Source organism: Podarcis gaigeae (genome assembly GCF_964106915.1).
Source record: "Podarcis gaigeae genome assembly, chromosome: 9".
In the NCBI taxonomy this organism is placed as follows: domain Eukaryota; kingdom Metazoa; phylum Chordata; class Lepidosauria; order Squamata; family Lacertidae; genus Podarcis; species Podarcis gaigeae.
In genome coordinates, this window is record NC_139685.1 from 74,196,571 (window position 1) to 74,215,799 (window position 19,229).

The following is a 19,229-nucleotide window of genomic DNA, read 5'->3' on the forward strand; positions in this document are numbered from 1 at the left end:
GGTAGCCATCCCTATCTCCATTAAATTGTCCAGTCCTCTTTTAAAGCTATCCCACTTGTTGGCCGTCACTGCCTCCAGCAGCAGGGAGTTCCTTAGTATTTACAGGCCCACCTCTCCTGGTCTGCCCCACAGAGGACCTTCAGGTCCATGAATAACCATAGTTTAGAGGTCCTGGGCCCTAAGGAAATCAGACTATCCTCCACCAGGGCCAGGGACTTCTCAGTGATGGCTCCAACCCGGTGGAATGCTCCGTCCCATGAGACCAGGGCCCTGCAGGATTTCCTTCTGCAGGGCCTGTAAGACAGAGCTATTCCGCCTGGCTTTCAATTTGAACTTAGCCTGATCTTTTATTCCCCTTCTTTCCTTCCCTCTCCCCTTTTTATGAAGATTACCCGCTCTGGGATCCCACAGCTAATTCCCCCCTGGTCTCCTTGCTGGCCCAAATAGGACTAATTTAGCCAGCTAGTCCTGGTGATCATCTAATGTTTATTGGGTGGATTCCCCCCTAAATTGATTTTTGAATTCTGAATTTATTGTTATTCACGCTTTTATACTGTATTTTATGCTGTTTTTTGTTGCATCAATTAAAGTGTTTTAAATTTGTTGTTAGCTGCCCTGAGCCTGGTGTTCTGAACCGGGAAGGGTAGGGTATAAATAATTTATTATTATTATTATTATTATTATTATTATTATTATTAGTTTAACCATATACTGTGTGTAGTATTTTCTTTTCTCCATCTGGAACCTCCGGAACCCTGGATGCCCACAAGTTGCAGTGTTGCAGACTACATCCATCTTCATTGCGGGGAAAAGTACTTCTATTTCCCCAGTCAGCTGTAGCAATTGGTTTTTTCATGCAGCACCAACTTGCCTTCCTCTCTGTATCTGCCCTGTCAGCTTCAGCGGCTTCTACTTCTCTGGGGGGTTTTTTTGTGCTCTTTAAAATACAGGTGAATATTTAAAAGCGGGGGTGGGGGTGGGAAAGTAAGCCAGCTCTTTTTAATGTGTGTTTTGTTGTAGAAGCAAATCCAAACATCTTCCTACGTGCATATCTAAGCTAGAAAGGCTGCCAGTTTGTTTCTAGTGTAAGTTAATATTTTTCTCCTTGGGTCAACATTCGTAGTGTCTAAAATGAGGTGGGACAAGGAGGAAAAACATTGATGTGAAACATAATCTAGTTACTTGAAAAGAGGAGTTAATGTTTGGACTGAGGGTCAGTATTGCTCCCTTGAGGGACCATCTCTCTCTCTTATTTTAGTTCCTTCAACAGTATCCACCTTTCCCGTGTCATCAGCGGCATAACACAGAGGTTTTCCAGATGTTGCCACACTACAATTCCCATCACCCCTGATGGGTGTCAGAGTCCAAGATTTTGTGGAATGTCATTGCCTCCCCATCCCTGGCACAGCCATTTCATCCTTTCTCCCAACTATAATCAGAATAAAAAGCATGCATTTGTGTACATTCAATCCTTGCGGCATTTATTTTCCCCTCTCCTTGTTGTCTCATCCAGGGCTTTCCCAAACAATGGGTCTCCAGCTATTTTTGGACTACAACTCCCATCATCCCTAGCTAACAGGACCAGGGATGGTCAGGGATGATGGAAGTTGTAGTCCAAAAACAGACCCAAGTTTGAGACACCATGGTCTAGCATGTTGGCCTGCTCAACACATACAGTCAAACTTCGGTTGTCGGACGTAATGTGTTCCAGAAGCCCGTTCGGCTTCCAAAATGTTCTGTAGCCTTATTGGAGTTCATCAATTGGGTCTGCATTGCTCCGGGACAGGAGGAAGGAAGTCAAAATGACACCGAGGTTGGTTCAAAGAAAGAGTTTATTCTGCTTCCGATTGGCTTCCGATTGGCTGCAGGAGCTTCCTGTGCTCAAGCGGAAGCCGCGTCACACATTTGGCTTCTGAAAACCGGAGCATTTACTTCTGGGTTTTCGGCATTCAGGAGCCGAAATGTTCCACAACAGAGGCGCTCGGGAGCCAAGGTTTGACTGTAACTCTAATCCATGGTTTGTTTAACAGACCATCACGTAAACCACCAATTGTCATAAAGGTAAAGGTAAGGGGACCCCTGACCATTAGGTCCAGTTGTGACCGACTCTGGGGTTGCGTGCTCATCTCGCTCTATAGGCCGAGGGAGCCAGCCTTTGTCCACAGACAGCTTCCAGGTCATGTGGCCACCATGACCAAGCCGCTTCTGGCGAACCAGAACAGCACATGGAAACGCCGTTTACCTTCCCGCCGGAGTGGTACCTATTTATCTACTTGCACTTTGACATGCTTTCGAACTGCTAGTTGGGCAGGAGCAGGGACTGAGCAACGGGAGCTCACCCCATCGCGGGGATTCGAACTGCCGACCTTCTGATCGGCAAGTCCTAGGCTCTGTGGTTTAACCCACAGCGCCACCCGCGTCCCAACAATTGTCCTACAGATGATCAAATAAACCATGGCTCACCTTCTCCAAAGTTTTGTTTTGTTTTGTTGCTGCTTGTGCCTTTGTAGTCAATAGAGCATCCAAGCTTGGGTTAGCCAAGCAAACCATAGTTAAGGAAGGAAGCTGTGTGCGCACATGACGCCAAGCCATAGTTAAAACTAGCCAAGGTTCCTAGTTCAGCCACTGGGGAGGGTTTTCTCATAACACCAAGCCATTGTTTAATAAACCAGGCCGTTTTTAGACTTTTGAGAGTCTTTTTTAGAGTCTTTTGAGGACAGAGACCAGTCCCTCTCTCTCGGATGAGTTTCCCCATACACTGCTGACCCTGTAGAAAGAACAATAAGTCTTCATGGTTTCATTCGTCTTCCTGTGTGTTATATAATCTCCTGTCAGTTCCAAGGATGAGCAGAAGTGATTCTAGCAGTTTAAAATCAATACTCCCATCCCTTTGTATGAAGAGACCCAAATTAATTTGTTCGGTTCCTCCCACACCGAAGAGGGTGTACCAAGGAAATTGCAAGTTACGTAAGCCCCCAGCTTGCAAGAGTGGTGACCTTCTGCGGATCACGCAGAGCAAGCGGGAAGTTTTCCTTAAGTATTCCTGTCAATCCTGACTTCTTCTGAATGGCACAAGCGGTGCCGTTCCCCAGCAGGCCTGCGATAAATGAAAGCAAAACACTGGATATGACTGTTTGATCTCTTCCTTTCCCACCAATCGCCAGAAAACAAAGAAAGGGAAAAGTGAAACCTTCAAGGGACAGAGTGGGAGAGGAGTAGAGTCAGAGTTTGTTGATTCCGCTCCACATTGCAAAGCTAGAATGCATGATTAAATGCCTTTTCCTGGGCAGATGGAACGTTTACCCTTGGTGACCAATTCTGACCAATTCTGAACTATGGTTCAGGTTCTGGGTGGTTCGTGGGCCAACTGTGGCCCTCCAGGCATTCCTATCTGGCCCCCAGGGCTCTCTGCAGGCCACACCTCTCGCCAGCCCTGCCTCTCACTCTTGAGTTTTTTTTTCCTGTCTGGAACGTGCCTTCAAACTCTTACTAATGCCTCTTCCGTAGAGCACAGGACTCTTATCTTAAGGGTCATGGATTCGAGACCCACATTGGGTGAAAGATTCCTGCATTGCAGGGGGGGTTGGACTAGATAACCCTTGTGGTCCCTTCCAGCTTTACAATTCTATGATTCCTTGTGTGGAGAGGGGTGTTTACAGTGGTACCTCGGGTTAAATACTTCGTTCCAGAGGTCCGTTCTTAACCTGAAACTGTTTTTAACCTGAATCACCACTTTAGCTAATGGGGCTTCCTGCTGCCGCCGCACCGTCAGAGCACGATTTCTGTTCTCATCCTGAAGCAAAGTTCTTAACCTGAGGTACTATTTCTGGTTTAGCGAAGTCTGTAACCTGAAGCGTCTGTAACCCGAGGTACCACTGTATAGGAACTAGCCTACTGCTGTTGTTGGCATCCGTCCATCTCAAGAGGGAGCTTCCAGGGGTGAAATCAAACTACAGTGGTACCTCGGGTTACAGACGCTTCAGGTTACAGACACTTCAGGTTACAGACTCCACTAACCCAGAAATAAGTACCTCAGGTTAAGAACTTTGCTTCAGGATGAGAACAGAAATTGCGCGGCAGCAGCAGGAGGCCCCATTAGCTAAAGTGGTACCTCAGGTTAAGAACAGTTTCAGGTTAAGAACAGACCTCCAGAACGAATTAAGTTCTTAACCAGAAGTACCACTGTCCTGCATTAACAGCACCAAAGTGACTTCCCCAGGGTGCAAGCCTGGGCAGTGTACATGGAAGTCCTGGGCTGCCCAGAAGACAAGGCCCCCCTCTCGGCCTCACTGACGGGGTCCAAAGAAAAGCAGAGGAATGCGTTTGACACCAAGAGTTGCTGGAAGGAGATGTACAAGGCCCCATCCAACCACCTTAGGGACTCCAGATTTGTGTAGGGTTTACTCCTCAGCCTTTTCTTCTCCTGAAGATGTCCTTCAAGGCAGTGGAGGTTTAGGGTGGGAGTTTTCCTTCACCTAGATGGGCTACCTCCCCAGGTTGCTAGTTCCCCATCTGCCCCTCACTTCCCTCTATGGGACGCGCAGAAACAGCCTTCTTGACCATTGGACCCATTCTTGGTCTCATCTGGTCAATCCGCCAGGACCCTGTCTTTGCATGCCGAGGGTTTGAGGCCCATCGGCTACCCTCACCTGCTTTAGCTGGCCAGTCAAAGCCATTCCCTAGGTGTGGCTGCTGTCACATGCTGGCAGCTTCCAGGAGCCACAGGTGAGAGCTGAGTGCAGGGTGGGCATCAAAGTCAGACAAACTACCCCAGAAGGTGCATGATGTGCCCGTCATCAGAGTTGCTACCCCTCCTCTAACACCCTTTATTCCCCACTGTACAGTAGCCTGCTGTACAAAGGTAGAATTAACACCTGTGGCTCCACCCACTTTTCCTCTGGCCCCGCCCACTCTTGGCATGCGTCCCCCAGAGAATTGCCCAGAAAGGGAATATGGACATTGCAGGGGGTTGGGCTAGATGCCCCTTGGGGTCCCTTCCAATTCAATGATTCTAACAGAAAAGAGCTCTCCATCCCCGGTTTAGGTATTCAGGCACAGCCCTCAACCGTTACGGAAAACAAACCACCGTTAAGCATTACACCTCTTTGATTTTCAAGATCAATATTAGTTTATTGTGTAAATAATGGCCATTACAACCGCACTTGGGTCACAGGCGGTTTCAGCAGCGTTTAAACAGACAAACATATTGAAATTCACTCTTATTCCGGGAAAGTGCATCTCTATGTTTTTTCACTGCCACGGTGAAGCTGACCGCTTGCATGCGGTCAGTTTTTCTTGAATAGTCAGTTTTATTTTCATCACCAGCTCTTCAGCTTGCATTGCCTGAGCAAAGAAATCAAGTAGGAATTTATTTCTAGATAAAGCATGTTTAGAGCTGTTCAAGGAAGAGGTATTCCATCACTAGTAGCCAAACTTTTTTCCTCCACGGACCACTCAAAAATGGCTACGGGTCTCTCTCAGTGGACCACATAAGGGATTTTTTTTGTAATGCACCGCTGTCCTAGGTGCTGTGGGATTTTTAATTGTATTTCTGTTGCTTTTATTATATATTGCATTACTGTTCAACTTCCACAGGATTCAGATTGTAATACGATAAAATGCAGTTTTAAGAACAAAGAGGAGCAGTAAAAATACCCCTAACAATGTGAATATTTGTTGCAATGGATGTGCCGTTTTCAACCACGAAGCATGTGGAAACAGTGTGGGTTTTCCTGGCCCAGATGGTTCAGCATTTGTGTCCCATGGAAGTGAAGCAGTGTGCTGCAGTGGTTAGAGTATCAAACTAGGACCAGGGAGACTCGGGTTCAAATCCTTACTCTGCCGTGATCTCACTGGGCGATCGTGGGCCAAAGACTATCTCTCATTCTAACGTACCTCAGCGGGGTTGTTGTAAGAATAAAAGGGGAAATGCGTGGTATCCTTGGGGGAAAGGGGAGATTCAAGTGTGTAGTCTCCGTTTCAGAAGGGTCTTTTTGTAATGTCTGAAATATTGAAACTTTTGAACCATTAAGGCTCGTTGCACAGAGATAAGCAACGCAACCCTAACTTTGTCTGCTCATAAGTTAAGTCTTACTGAATTCAGTGGGGCTTGCTCCCATAGAACTGGGTCTGGGATTGCACCTCTCAGCATGGAAATAGTTTTCCAAAATGTCTAATAATGTGCCAAAAAAAAGACAGTGAAGCCTGAAGCCTGGCTCTATTCCATTTCTTACTCAGTATTTTTAATTTATTTATTAAGAGCTGTTTGTGACTTTCCAACAAAACTCATGACACAAATATCCTGCAAAGCATAAACATTTCCTTTATTTTGGTGACTCCTATATGCTCCTGTAACTGCTTCTCTGCTGCTGAGACCATATAACAGTCCTGAAAGACCTACATTGGCTCCCAGTACGTTTCCGAGCACAATTCAAAGTGTTGGTGCTGACCTTGAAAGCCCTAAACAGCCTCGGTCCAGTATACCTGAAGGAGCATCTCCATCCTCATCGTTCAGCCCGGACACTGAGGTCCAGCGCCAAGGGTCTTCTGGCAGTTCCCTCCCTGCGAGAAGCGAGGTTGCAGGGAACCAGGCAGAAGGCCTTCTTGCTGGTGGCGCCTGCCCTGTGGAATGCCCTCCCAGCAGATGTCAAGGCAATAAACAACTATCTGACTTTTAGAAGACATCTGAAGGCAGCCCTGTTTAGGGAAGATTTTAATGTTTGACGGGCTATTGTATTTTAATATTTTGTTGGAAGCCACCCAGAGTGGCTGGGGAAACCCAGCCAGATGGGTGGGGTATAACTAATAATTATTGTTGTTATTATTATAGTGACATCATAGTGCTTTAAATGCACCGCGTGACTGTGGCCTTAAATTGATCAGCTGTTGGGTTTGCCAGGGGACGCAGGTGGCGCTGTGGGTAAAACCTCAGCGCCTAGGGCTTGCCGATCGAAAGGTCGGCGGTTCGAATCCCTGCGGCGGGGTGCGCTCCCGCTGCTCGGTCCCAGCGCCTGCCAACCTAGCAGTTCGAAAGCACCCCTGGGTGCAAGTAGATAAATAGGGACCGCTTACCAGCGGGAAGGTAAACGGCGTTTCCGTGTGCGGCTCTGGCTCTGGCCAGAGCAGCGATGTCACGCTGGCCACGTGACCCGGAAGTGTCTCCGGACAGCGCTGGCCCCTGGCCTCTTGAGTGAGATGGGCGCACAACCCCAGAGTCTGTCAAGACTGGCCCGTACGGGCAGGGGTACCTTTACCTTTACCTGGGTTTGCCAGGCGTGCATTTTTGGAGGTGTTGGAGGTGGATGAAGGCAAACGCAGAGCGTGATGCAAACCCACGTTCCAACAGGGCCAAAGTTGCCCTGGAGATAGCCTTTTGGTGAACTTGTCATTCAGAGGTTTGGGGTGGAGATGGTCATGCCCTGCCTGCGCAGGACATTGGTCAATGCGTCCCCTCCCTCCCTCCCTCCTCCTCTCTCCCCCTCGCTATTTGCATTTCGTCAGTGCGGCCGGACGGTGTTGCAACTTTTACAGCGCCGTTTCCAAATCGGCCAGCTGATAAATGGGTAACTTTTCTGTCCTGGTTGCATGGTCTCTCCTCCTGATCATGAGTGGTCAAGGCAGGAGGGGGGCGGGGAGGGGACAAAGAAGGACCACACACAGGCCAAGTGTGTTTGAATGTGGTTGGCTAAGCAGTTGGCTCCTTACCTCTCTCGCCCTGATCTGGCCACTGTGATCCACACGACGGTCGCCTCCAGACTTGATTGTTGTAACTCGCTCTACGTGGGGCTGCCCTTGAGACTGACCCAGAAACTCCAGCGGGTGCAGAATGCTGCGGCGAGACTCCTTACAGGGTCCTCGCCGCAGGATCACATTTACCCGGTGCTATACCAGCTGCACTAGCTCCCATGGAGTACAGGATCAGGCTTAAGGTGCTGGTTTTAACCTTTAAAGCCCTATACAGTGGTACCTCGGATTACAGATGCTTTAGGTTACAGACGCTTCAGGTTACAGACTCTGCTAACCCAGAAATAGTACCTCGGGTTAAGAACTTTGCTTCAGGATGAGAACAGAAATCGCACAGCGGCTGCATGGCGGCAGCGGGAGGCCCCATTAGCCAAAGTGGTGCCTCAGGTTAAGAACAGTTTCAGGTTAAGAACGGACCTCCGGAACGAATTAAGTTCTTAACCAGAGGTACCAATGTAGGGCCTAGGACCCTCGTACCTACTGGACCGCCTCTCCTGGGATGTCCCACGGAGGACCTTACAATCTTCAAAGAAAAACATCTTGGAGGTCCCGGCCCACAGGGACGTTAGGCTGGCCTCAACCAGAGCCAGGGCTTTTTCGGCCGTGGCCCCGATTCAGTGGAACGCTCTGTCACAAGAGACTAGGGTCCTGTGGGACTTGACATCTTTCCGCAGGGCCTGCAAGACAGAGCTGTTCCACCTGGCCTTTGGCCAGGGCACAGCCTGACTCCCTCCCTCGGCAATCTTCGCGGAGCTCTGGCCCAATGGTTGCCATTAATTTGATTCTGAATTGATTTTAGAATGAATTGATTTTAGAATGCTGTGTTACTTTTATTGTTGTTAGCCGCTCTGAGCCCGGCTTCGGCTGGGGAGGGCGGGATATAAATAAATTATTATTATTATTATTACTATTATTATTATTATTATTATCATCATCATCATCTCAGATTTATAAGCTAGCTGCCAAACAGCTCTTTAAACCAGGCCTAGTCGCCATTTGGGGGCCAGGCAGATCTCAAGTTGTATTTTTCATTCTGGCTTTTGGCTTCCAGAAATTCGTTTAACTGGACACTGAGTGAAGAAGCTCTCCCTTTGTCCGTCTTCCGTCGTTTCCCTCGGTTCTTGCCGGCACTGCGTTTTGCGAAACCACTCTGAGAATCTCTCATCTTGCTTCCCTCTGGGGGAGAGAATAGGATCTGGGTCTTGGCATCGACCAGTGGGAACATAACGTAGCATCTTGGGATGATTGAGGATTAGATATTATTAGCTCTGTTCTGGGCAGCCGTTTCGCCCTGGCAGAAATCCCATACATGAACCCCATGTTGAAACCTCATGTTGTTGCCGTGTTGCCTTTTTAACTGGGGAGTCTCCCAACCCCCCATTGAAAACCTAAAAATTATATCCTAGGACGTGAGCCGACTTACAGCCTCTCTGCTGCCTCTCCTCCCATACGCCCCTTTTGCTCAAGTTAAAAAATAGTTACTTAGAAATTGCTACCAGCTGGAGCTAAGCCTCTCTGAACTTTCCCCTTCTTCTTTAAATAACGTTTGTGGTGTATTCTTGGCCAGCGTTTTGACATTTCTTGGAACCAACAAATCTCTCTCTCTCTCCCTCTCCCTCTCTCTCTCTGTCGCACACCGACACACAACACATGCACAATTATTTCCTTTTCACAGAACTGTAGAGTTGGAAGGGACCGCGAGGGTCATCGAGTCCAACCCCCCTGCAATGCAAGAATCTTTTGACCTAGGTGAGACTCGAACCCAATACCCTGACATTACAAGTCTCAAGCCGGTTCAAATGAGGTACATTTCATCTCTGATTCTCCTTAGACTTTTCTTAGCTTCTTTCTTATCTCTTCCTTCGCCCGTAATTCTTTTGGGTTTGAGACACTCTCTCTGTCCAGTGCTAAAAATCTGAGGAAATCCTACATGGAAAACTGTATTTCCCTGTGTGCAACAGCTGTTCCTTTCCAGTTTTCTGCAAACCTTTAAAAAACAAAGGATGGTATTCAGCTAACTTGTATTCAGAGAAGACCCATCAAAATCAATGGACCTAACTTGTTCATTCCTTTCAATGGGCCTATTCTGAATTCTAAAAACTTAGTCAAATACCACCCAAACTGTTTAGGCAGCTAGGGAGGGCACTTTGCTGAAGATGGGTCACTGCACCGATCCTGCGTCGTCATTTTGTTTTCCAAAGGGATAGCCATGTTAATCTGTGACAGCGAAACAAACCCAGAGTCCTGTAGCACTTTTAAAGATTAATTTGTTACGCCTTCAGCTTTTCTGGAGTAGAGTCTTGCCTCCTCAAAGGAACGTCCCTCCTTCATTTGCAGGTTTCTATATTCACCAAGGAATGTTATTTTTAATGTTTTAGCCGAAGGTAGGGTCTGTCTTTACTCTCCCCCAGGGCTGAGAATGGGAAATGTGGTTGGAGTTTGGCTGGGGATTTTTTTGTGGCAAAGTGGTTTTCTTTCCTATGTGTCCGTGATTTGCTTTCCTTCAGGTGGACAGGCTTGCTTTTGCATGTATTTAATTCGCTTCTGCTTTTTCTTCTGGAGGAGAAAAAGAGTTTGGATTTGATATCCCGCTTTATCACTAGCCTAAGGAGTCTCAAAGCGGCTAACATTCTCCTTTCCCTTCCTCCCCCACAACAAACACTGTGAGGTGAGTGGGGCTGAGAGACTTCAAAGAAGTGTGACTGGCCCAAGGTCACCCAGCAGCTGCATGTGGAGGAGCGGGGAAGCGAACCCGCTTCACCAGATTACGAGACTACTGCTCTTAACCACTACACCACACTGGCTCTCTGGTGGTCCTGTGGTAGCCAGAGCCAGACCAACACTGGGCTCCCAACTCCCATCATCCAGGATGGCCAATGGTTTGGGATGATGGGAGCTGTAGTCCAACTAGATATTGAAGAGTGTCATGTTGTCCACCCCTAATGTAGATCTAACATGGGATACTAAATGCCAGAGAAGCAGGCATGCAGACATTAACGGGTGTTTTCAAGCGTTTTGATCAAACCGCTAGGTTCTGAGGTTGATGTTGCCCCCTTTCCCAGGAAGGTACCAGTTCCTCTGGTTTGGGCTAAGCAGATTCATGTGAATTTTGAAATACAGACGGTGTTTTGCCCAAGCCTGCATAGAATTTGGCCCCACCGTCAGCCTGACAAAGACCTCCATCAGGACATCTCCAGCCTTCCACGCATCAGCATTGTTGACCACACGCTTGAGGTGGTCAATGATTTTCTCTTCCTCTCCATGGATGCTGAGCTGGACAAACAGATTGGCAAGGCAGCGACGGCTCGCATCTCCAAAAGCACATGGGAGAATGCGATGCTAACATCCAGTTCCAAGATGAAGGTCTACCAGGTTTACATGTTGAGCATGCAGCTTTATGGAAGTGAGTTGTGGGCAGATTAGAACCGCCAGGAGCAACCGGCAGCACAGAGTCCCCAGTAAAGATGTGCTCTCCCAAGCCCAGCATGTTCACACTTCTGTCTCAGCGACATCTGGCTTGGTCATGTCTGCAGAATAGAAGATGGCAGGATCCTGAAGGATGGGCTCTTATGGGGAGCTGGCTTCAGGCACCAGGCCCGTGGGCAGACCGACTCTGTGTTTCAAAGATGTCTGCAAACATGGCAACATGGCTGGCAACAACAGCCATGTGAGAATCCCTTGTGCGGTGCCTGGAGGCAGAGAGTCAAGTCGGGCAGTGACGGGAGGAGGAATGACCGCAGGGAGGAGTGCAGAGAGAATGAACTCCCTGGTGCATCTGCAGCAACACAACTGGTCACCTTTGTCTGTCCCAACTGCAACAAAACATGTCTCTCCTGTATTGGTCTCTACAGCCACAGCAGGCGCTGCAAGTTCCAACAGTTTGACTTCACCCCCAAAGGCGCACTCCTCTGTTGTTTCCCGAGACAGTCGGATGCCAATCAGAAGGTGGCTGACACTCAGTTGTCAGGTATCTTTTTAGCGTAATAAGCTAAGTTTCCAGGGTTCGACGCTGACCACGATGGAACCTCAAGCTGGGTTTTTGAAAGCAACTGCAGGAAATCAATGTTAGGGCTGTGTATGTCCCAAACATTCACCTCGGGCATCCCTGACTCTGTTGTTGTCTCTCTGTGTTGTGGTTCAAGCAATTTGGCTTTCAGTATTTCTTACTTCTTGCTGTCTTGCACCCTGCTGTAATTTTCCTTTCTGCCACTGCTGAGCTGTTTTGGTTTCTTTCTCCCTCTCCTTTTGATCTTCCTCATGGGCCAGCAGTCCTATCTTTCCTGCAGAGGTGTGTTAACTTCCCCTGAAATAGATTGTGAACCGTGGAGGTTTCTCAGCAGAGTTTAGATGGCCACCTGTCATGAATGCTTAAGTTGAGATTTCTACATTGCAGGGGTTTGGAATAGATGACCCTTCCAATTCTGGGATTCTGTGACTGCTGACTTTTGTCCCGTCCCACCCCCAATAGTCATTTATTTGCTGAAGCCTTTGCTGACATACAAAGCTGAGGGAAGCCAAGGAAAAAGAATGGAGGCCGTTTGCAAGGTGGGGGGACAGATGACAGGACCGGAGGCAAGGAAGGGGAGAAAGAGACATTTTGAGTATGTCAGCGGCTGACCACTGTTGGAGGCAGGATACTGGTCTCCTATGGGTCTTGATCTGATCCAGAAAAGCAGTTATTGGGGTTCAAATCAGCATCTTGAGACCTTATGCAATGTGAGTTCGGTCCTCAGATCAGGGTTTAACTTTGAGCCTCTTTATATACAGTTGACGCTTGGACTACTGCAATGCGCTCTACGTGGGGCTACCTTTGAAGGTGACCCGGAAACTACAACTAATCCAGAATGCGGCAGCTAGACTGGTAACTGGGAGCGGCCGCCAAGACCATATAACACCGGTCTTGAAAGACCTACATTGGCTCCCAGTACGTTTCCGAGCACAATTCAAAGTGTTGGTGCTGACCTTTAAAGCCCTAAACGGCCTCGGTCCAGTATATCTGAAGGAGCGTCTCCTCCCTCCGAGGGCCTTCTGGTGGTTCCCTCACTGCGAGAGGCCAAGTTACAGGGAACCAGGCAGAGGGCCTTCTCAGTAGTGGCGCCCGCCCTGTGGAACACCCTCCCATCAGAGGTCAAAGCGATAAACATCTACCTGACATTCAGAAGACATCGGAAGGCAGCCCTGTTCAGGGAAGTTTTTAATATGTGACATTTTAGTGTATCTTTCATCTTTGTTGGAAGCCGCCCAGAGTGGCTGGGGAAACCCAACCAGATGGGCGGGATACAAATAATAAATTATTATTATTATTATTATTATTATTATTATTATTATTATTATTACGTATTTCCAACACATTCATTCTGTGAAAAGTGCGAAGGGGAGCTGTGCTTGCACTGGTGCCAAGTATTGAACTATTGATTTAAACTATTGATTGATTGAAACACCGGCCTTCTAACAAACGGATTATTTTCCTGTTGCTCAATCTTCAATTTCGTTGTTGTTGAGATCTCGGAGGACTTGTTAAGACGATTTGCAACTTCGTAATAAACAGAAGCCGCCTTTCCCTGTGTAGTGATGGTGATGACATCACGCTGTGTGGGCGGTGCTTATGGCAAAAGTGGGTTGGGCTATTGCACAACCTCTTGGCATTAGGGCAGCCTTGTCTGGCCTGCTGCTTCCCAAATATTTTGGATCAGCCGCAGCCACCATAATCATAGCTGTCAACTTACAGATTTGAAAATAAGGGACCAGCAGCCTTGAAAATAAGAGACCAGCCGCCAAAATAAGGGACCTGCAGCCTCGCCTGTTCCAGGCACTCCAGTCTTCCTGTCCTCCTGCAGTCTGGTCAAACACATGCTGGTAGCTTCGAGAACACTGTCCAACCAACTTTGTAACCAGAGGTTCAACTGAATAGAATCTGAATCACATGCACCACAAGGCCTATGCAGCCTCAACTTAAGATGGCTCCCCGGCCTGGCTTTGCACTGCAAAGTTTGCAGCAGCACATGCAACAAAATGGCGTCCAGCATTCAAAAACCTCCTCAGCTTGCATTAACTAGCCACACACAAGGCATGCAAGCTCCACCCCCCAGTCATTCTTAGACTTCTTATTGGGTGAGCAACACAGCCAAGCAACACAGTTGGAGCCTCCCTCCTCCCTGGCCAGCAGGGAGGGAGGGAGAGGAGCTGCTTCCTTTGAAATTTAAGGGACATCATTTAAGGGACATCCATCAATAAGCGACAGCAGCGGGACATGGTCCTGGAATAAGGGACTGTCCCTTCACATAAGGGACACTTGACAGCTATGCATAATAGAGGGCAAAATTCCACCCTCCAGTCATTCATTTTCTTCTTTTAAACTATTCACCGTCAAGAATACAGCCTCTTCCACTTTAAATCTCTCCTTTCTCAACAGCTGCCTTGCAGAGGAAAAACTTGGAAAAGTTTTGACTCTTCAGCCAGTAATGCGTGGAAATATGCTTTCTTGTCAGTATCTGGTTGTTGTTTTTTTAAAGCCTCTTAATCTCTTGCCTCTGGCCAAAGGCAAAATTATCTCTGAAATGGTCGCAGAAATATTTGGCTGGTCTTTCTCCCGGGGCATTTTGGCACTCTTTATTTAAACGTTATCGCCTAAAGAGCATATTGAAGAATGTGACTCAGAAGAGAACGATCCCGCAGGTCGCAGCGGAGTACATTTCCAAGTGTTTCTTTCATTCTTGGCTTTTTAAAGCATATTTTAAGAAGCATTTTTTTAAAGGGAAAAGAAAACATGTTTCAGAAGGTGGGGCAGGGGCTCCCTTGGGAAGAACTCCTGACGGCCTGTGTTAGAAGACGATAATCGGGCAGGAGGTTTATTTTTTGAGGGGAGCGGACCGACACTGCCAAGGGTTAATTTGTCCTAGTGAGAATTCTGCCTTGTTTTGTGTTCAAATCACTCCTTCATCTGCTCAGACTCTGGAAATCCCTGCTGTTCATAGAACAGCTGAATGGATTCGGTTATTAAAGACACTTTACTTTGTTTTTGCAGTTAATGCCTAGATATTTCCTGGGTATAGGCAGTATTTGTGCCCCACAGACAAGGTCTGGGCATGTCGCAAGTATATTTTCATTTAGATTTTGCAAAATCTAAAATTTTCTGACTTCTCCATCATAATTCTTAGTGTTTATGGAGCACTCCAGAGTGCCGTACATAACATCACTTTTAGGTAATCCTCACGACAGGCCGGCGATGTAGTTTAGTAGTGGTATTATCTTCCCTGTTTCATTTTATTGTTATTATTTGTTGAATTTGTACGCCGTCCTATACCCGGAGGTTTTGCATGGGGTGGGAGACGTTACCTGAGAATCAATCTGTGTGCTGCAACATGAACGCACCTCACACAACTCTGGAGGCAATTATATCGAACTTCCCAACGACAAAATAAGACATTTACATTCCACCAAGTGTCCGTGTCTTTAAATGGAGCCTTTGCATAATTGCAGACAGAGTTGTGCTGCTTGATTTCTCTGTATTCCTTTGCGTGGTGTTTGGCTGATGACGAAAATACGTGGCCCATCCAGCACTGAGGACTCACCCAGACTCCCGCTTCTTCCTTGCCTAGAAAGCGTGTGTCCGAGACCTGTGTCTTGAGACTTTTTTTCCATTTGCCTCTTGGTGCTTTCCCCAAGAAAACCTGCTCTTTACTGCGGAATTGGAGCAAATGTCTACTTGCGGAAAACCCGGCTGACATTTGCTCGGTTTCAGCGGCAGAGAGTGGGTGCCCCCGCAGGGAAAGCGGTTGGACTTTGTCTCATGATCTAAGGGAAAGAAACAGGGGTTGTTTGCTGGAACATGAAGGTTGTGTCAGCAAAGTGGGATGTTCTGGTTGTCTGGAACCCGAAACAGAGGACCATAAGGTCCATGAATAACCATAGTTTAGAGGCCCCGGGCCCTAAGGAAGTCAGATTATCCTCCACCAGGGCCAGGGCCTTCTCGGTGATGGCTCCGACCTGGTGGAATGCTCTGTCCCATGAGACCAGGGCCCTGCAGGATTTTACTTCCTTCTACAGGGCCTGTAACACAGAGCTATTCCGCCTGGCTTTCAATTTGAACTTAGCCTGATCTTTTATTCCTCTTTTTTCCCTCCCACTCCCCTTTTTATGAAGGGGACCCCACAGCTGGGATCCCGCAGCTAATTCCCCCCTGGTCTCCTCGCTGGCCCAAATAGGACTAATTTAGCCAGCTAGCCCTGGTGATCATCTAATGTTTATTGGATGGGTTTCCCCCCTAAATTGATTTTTGAATTCTGAATTTATTGTTATTCACGTTTTATACTGTATTTTATGCTGTTTTTTGTTACATCAATTAAGCATCAATGTTGAGCCTTGTGGAAAGATAACTGCCAAGGTAGGAGAAGTGAAATATGTACATCATATAGGAGCCAACACAACACAAAACACTGTTGCTGTATGTAGGTTTTATTTTATTGGTTTTTTATCTTATATTTTGGAAATGTACATCCAGGTTTATTCCCTTTACATTTTTGGGGGGCCCCCAAGAGAGTAGGGCCCTAAGCTATAGCTTGTTTGGCTTATACACAAATCCGGCACAGCCCACTTCATAAAAAAGCAGTGATAAGGCGCAGGGATGTATTATGTGGAAGATTAGGCAACTGAGGCGAGCAAACACCAGGCCGAGCGCACACAAAACACACCTTTGCCCCACCTTGAGCAAAGTGTTCTCGCACCCCCAGCCCCAGCCCCAATCCTCCGCAGCTGCTTATTCCTTCGGAAGCATGCCACAAATCTGGGTTATTTGCAGTGTCAATTTGGCTTTTCATTTTTAAAACGTAGCTGTTTCAGTCTTCATCACGGTCATCGTTTTACTTGTTTGCCGCCTTTCCATAGTTGAAACTATGCTCAAGGCGACATACAACACGACAAACTTTACATAATTACAAACATAGCAGAAGTCATAAACAGTAAATAAAGCACATCAAAACGTACTGTCAGAGCCAAATGGAAACAATTTCCACGTAAATAAGATCTAAGATTATAGATACAATAATAATGTTGTTGTTGTTGTTGTTTAGTCATTTAGTCGTGTCCGACTCTTCGTGACCCCATGGACCAGAGAACGCCAGGCACCTCTGTCCTCCACTGCCTCCCGCAGTTTGGTCAAACTCATGCTGGTAACCTCGAAAACACTATCCAACCATCTCGTCCTCTGCCGTCCCCTTCTCCTTGTGCCCTCCATCTTTCCCAACATCAGGGTCTTCTCCAGGGAGTCTTCTCTTCTCATGAGGTGGCCAAAGTACTGGAGCCTCAGCTTCACAATCTGTCCTTCCAGTGAGCACTCAGGGTTGATTTCCTTCAGTATGGAGAGGTTTGATCTTCTTGCAGTCCATGGGACTCTCAAGAGTCTCCTCCAGCACCATAATTCAAAAGCATCAATTCTTCGGCGATCAGCCTTCTTTATGGTCCAGCTCTCACTTCCATACATCACTACTGGGAAAACCATAGCTTTAACTATACGAACCTTTGTTGGCAAGGTGATGTCTCTACTTCTCAAGATGCTGTCTAGGCCTGTCATTGCCCTTCTCCCAAGAAGCAGGCGTCTTTTAATTTCGTGGCTGCTGTCACCATCTGCAGTGATCATTGAGCCCAAGAAAGTAAAATCTCTCACTACCTCCATTTCTTCCCCTTCTATTTGCCAGGAGGTGATGGGACCAGTGGCCATGGTGTTCGTTTTTTTGATGTTGAGCTTCAGACCATATTTTGCGCTCTCCTCTTTCACCCTCATTAAAAGGTTCTTTAATTCCTCCTCACTTTCTGCCATCAAGGTTGTGTCATCTGCATATCTGAGGTTGTTGATATTTCTTCCGGCAATCTTAATTCCGGCTAGGGATTCATCCAGCCCAGCCTTTCGCATGATGAATTCTGCATATAAGTTAAATAAGCAGGGAGACAAAATACAGCCTTGTCGTACTCCTTTCCCAATTTTGAACCAATCAGTTGTTCCATATCCAGTTCTAACTGTAGCTTCTTGTCCCACATAGAGATTTCTCAGGAGACAGATGAGGTGATCTGGCACTCCCATTTCTTTAAGAACTTGCCATAGTTTGCAGTGGTCGACACAGTCAAAGGCTTTTGCATAGTCAATGAAGCAGAAGTAGATGTCTTTCTGGAACTCTCTAGCTTTCTCCATAATCCAGCGCATGTTTGCAATTTGGTCTCTGGTTCCTCTGCCTCTTCTAAATCCAGCTTGCACTTCTGGGAGTTCTCGGTCCACATACTGCTTGAGCCTTCCTTGTAGAATTTTAAGCATAACCTTGCTAGCGTGTGAAATGAGTGCAATTGTGCGGTAGTTGGAGCATTCTTTGGCACTGCCCTTCTTTGGGATTGGGATGTAGACTGATCTTCTCCAATCTTCTGGCCACTGCTGAGTTTTCCAAACTTGCTGGCATATTGAGTGTAGCACCTTAACAGCATCATCTTTTAAAATTTTAAATAGTTCAGCTGGAATACCATCACTTCCACTGGCCTTGTTATTTGCAGTGCTTTCTAAGGCCCATTTGACTTCACTTTCCAGGATGTCTGGCTCAAGGTCAGCAACCACACTACCTGGGGTATACGAGACATCCATTTCTTTCTGGTATAATTCCTCTGTGTATTCTTGCCACCTCTTCTTGATGTCTTCTGCTTCTGTTAGGTCCTTTCCACTTTTGTCCTTTATTATGGAAATCTTTGTACGAAATGTTCCTTTCATATCTCCAATTTTCTTGAACAGATCTCTGGTTCTTCCCATTCTATTGCTTTCCTCTATTTCTTTGCATTGCTCGTTTAAGAAGGTCTTCTTGTCTCTCCTTGCTATTCTTTGGAAATCTGCATTCAATTTCCTGTATCTTTCACCATCTCCCTCGCATTTTGCTTGCCTTCTCTCCCCCGCTATTTGTAAGGCCTCATTGGACAGCCACTTTGCTTTCTTGCATTTCCTTTTCATTGGGATGGTTTTCGTTGCTGCCTCCTGTATAATGTTACGAGCCTCCATCCATAGTTCTTCAGGCATTCTGTCCACCAAATCTAAATCCTTAAACCTGTTCCTCACTTCCACTGTGTATTCATAAGGGATTTGACTTAGATTGTATCTTACTGGCCCAGTGGTTTTTCCTACTTTCTTCAGTTTAAGCTTGAATTTTGCTATAAGAAGCTGATGATCTGAGCCACAGTCAGCTCCAGGTCTTGTTTTTGCTGACTGTATAGAGCTTCTCCATCTTTGGCTGCAGAGAATATAATCAATCTGATTTCGATGCTGCCCATCTGGTGATGTCCATGTGTAGAGTCGTTTCTTGTGTTGTTGGAAAAGCGTGTTTGTGATGACCAGCTTGTTCTCTTGACAGAACTCTATTAGCCTTTGCCCTGCTTCGTTTTGATCTCCAAGGCCAAACTTGCCAGTTGTTCCTTTTATCTCTTGACTCCCTACTTTAGCATTCCAATCCCCTATAATGAGA

At 46.9% G+C, this 19,229-nt stretch overlaps 1 protein-coding gene across 5 annotated transcripts in view; it reads left to right on the forward strand.

Moving 5' to 3' along the window:
• Positions 1-19,229, forward strand: part of RNF24 (ring finger protein 24) — an 84,703-nt gene that overhangs the window by 35,950 nt on the left and 29,524 nt on the right. Inside the window, exon 2 of one of the 5 annotated variants that reach the window (XM_083756967.1) lies at positions 9,419-9,547. The exons of the other annotated variants lie outside the window; for them this stretch is intronic. Within the exon in view, the coding sequence (XP_083613093.1) occupies positions 9,471-9,547 (77 nt within the window). The 5' untranslated portion in view covers positions 9,419-9,470. The remainder of the gene's footprint in view (positions 1-9,418; positions 9,548-19,229) is intronic. 5 annotated transcript variants of the gene reach the window in all.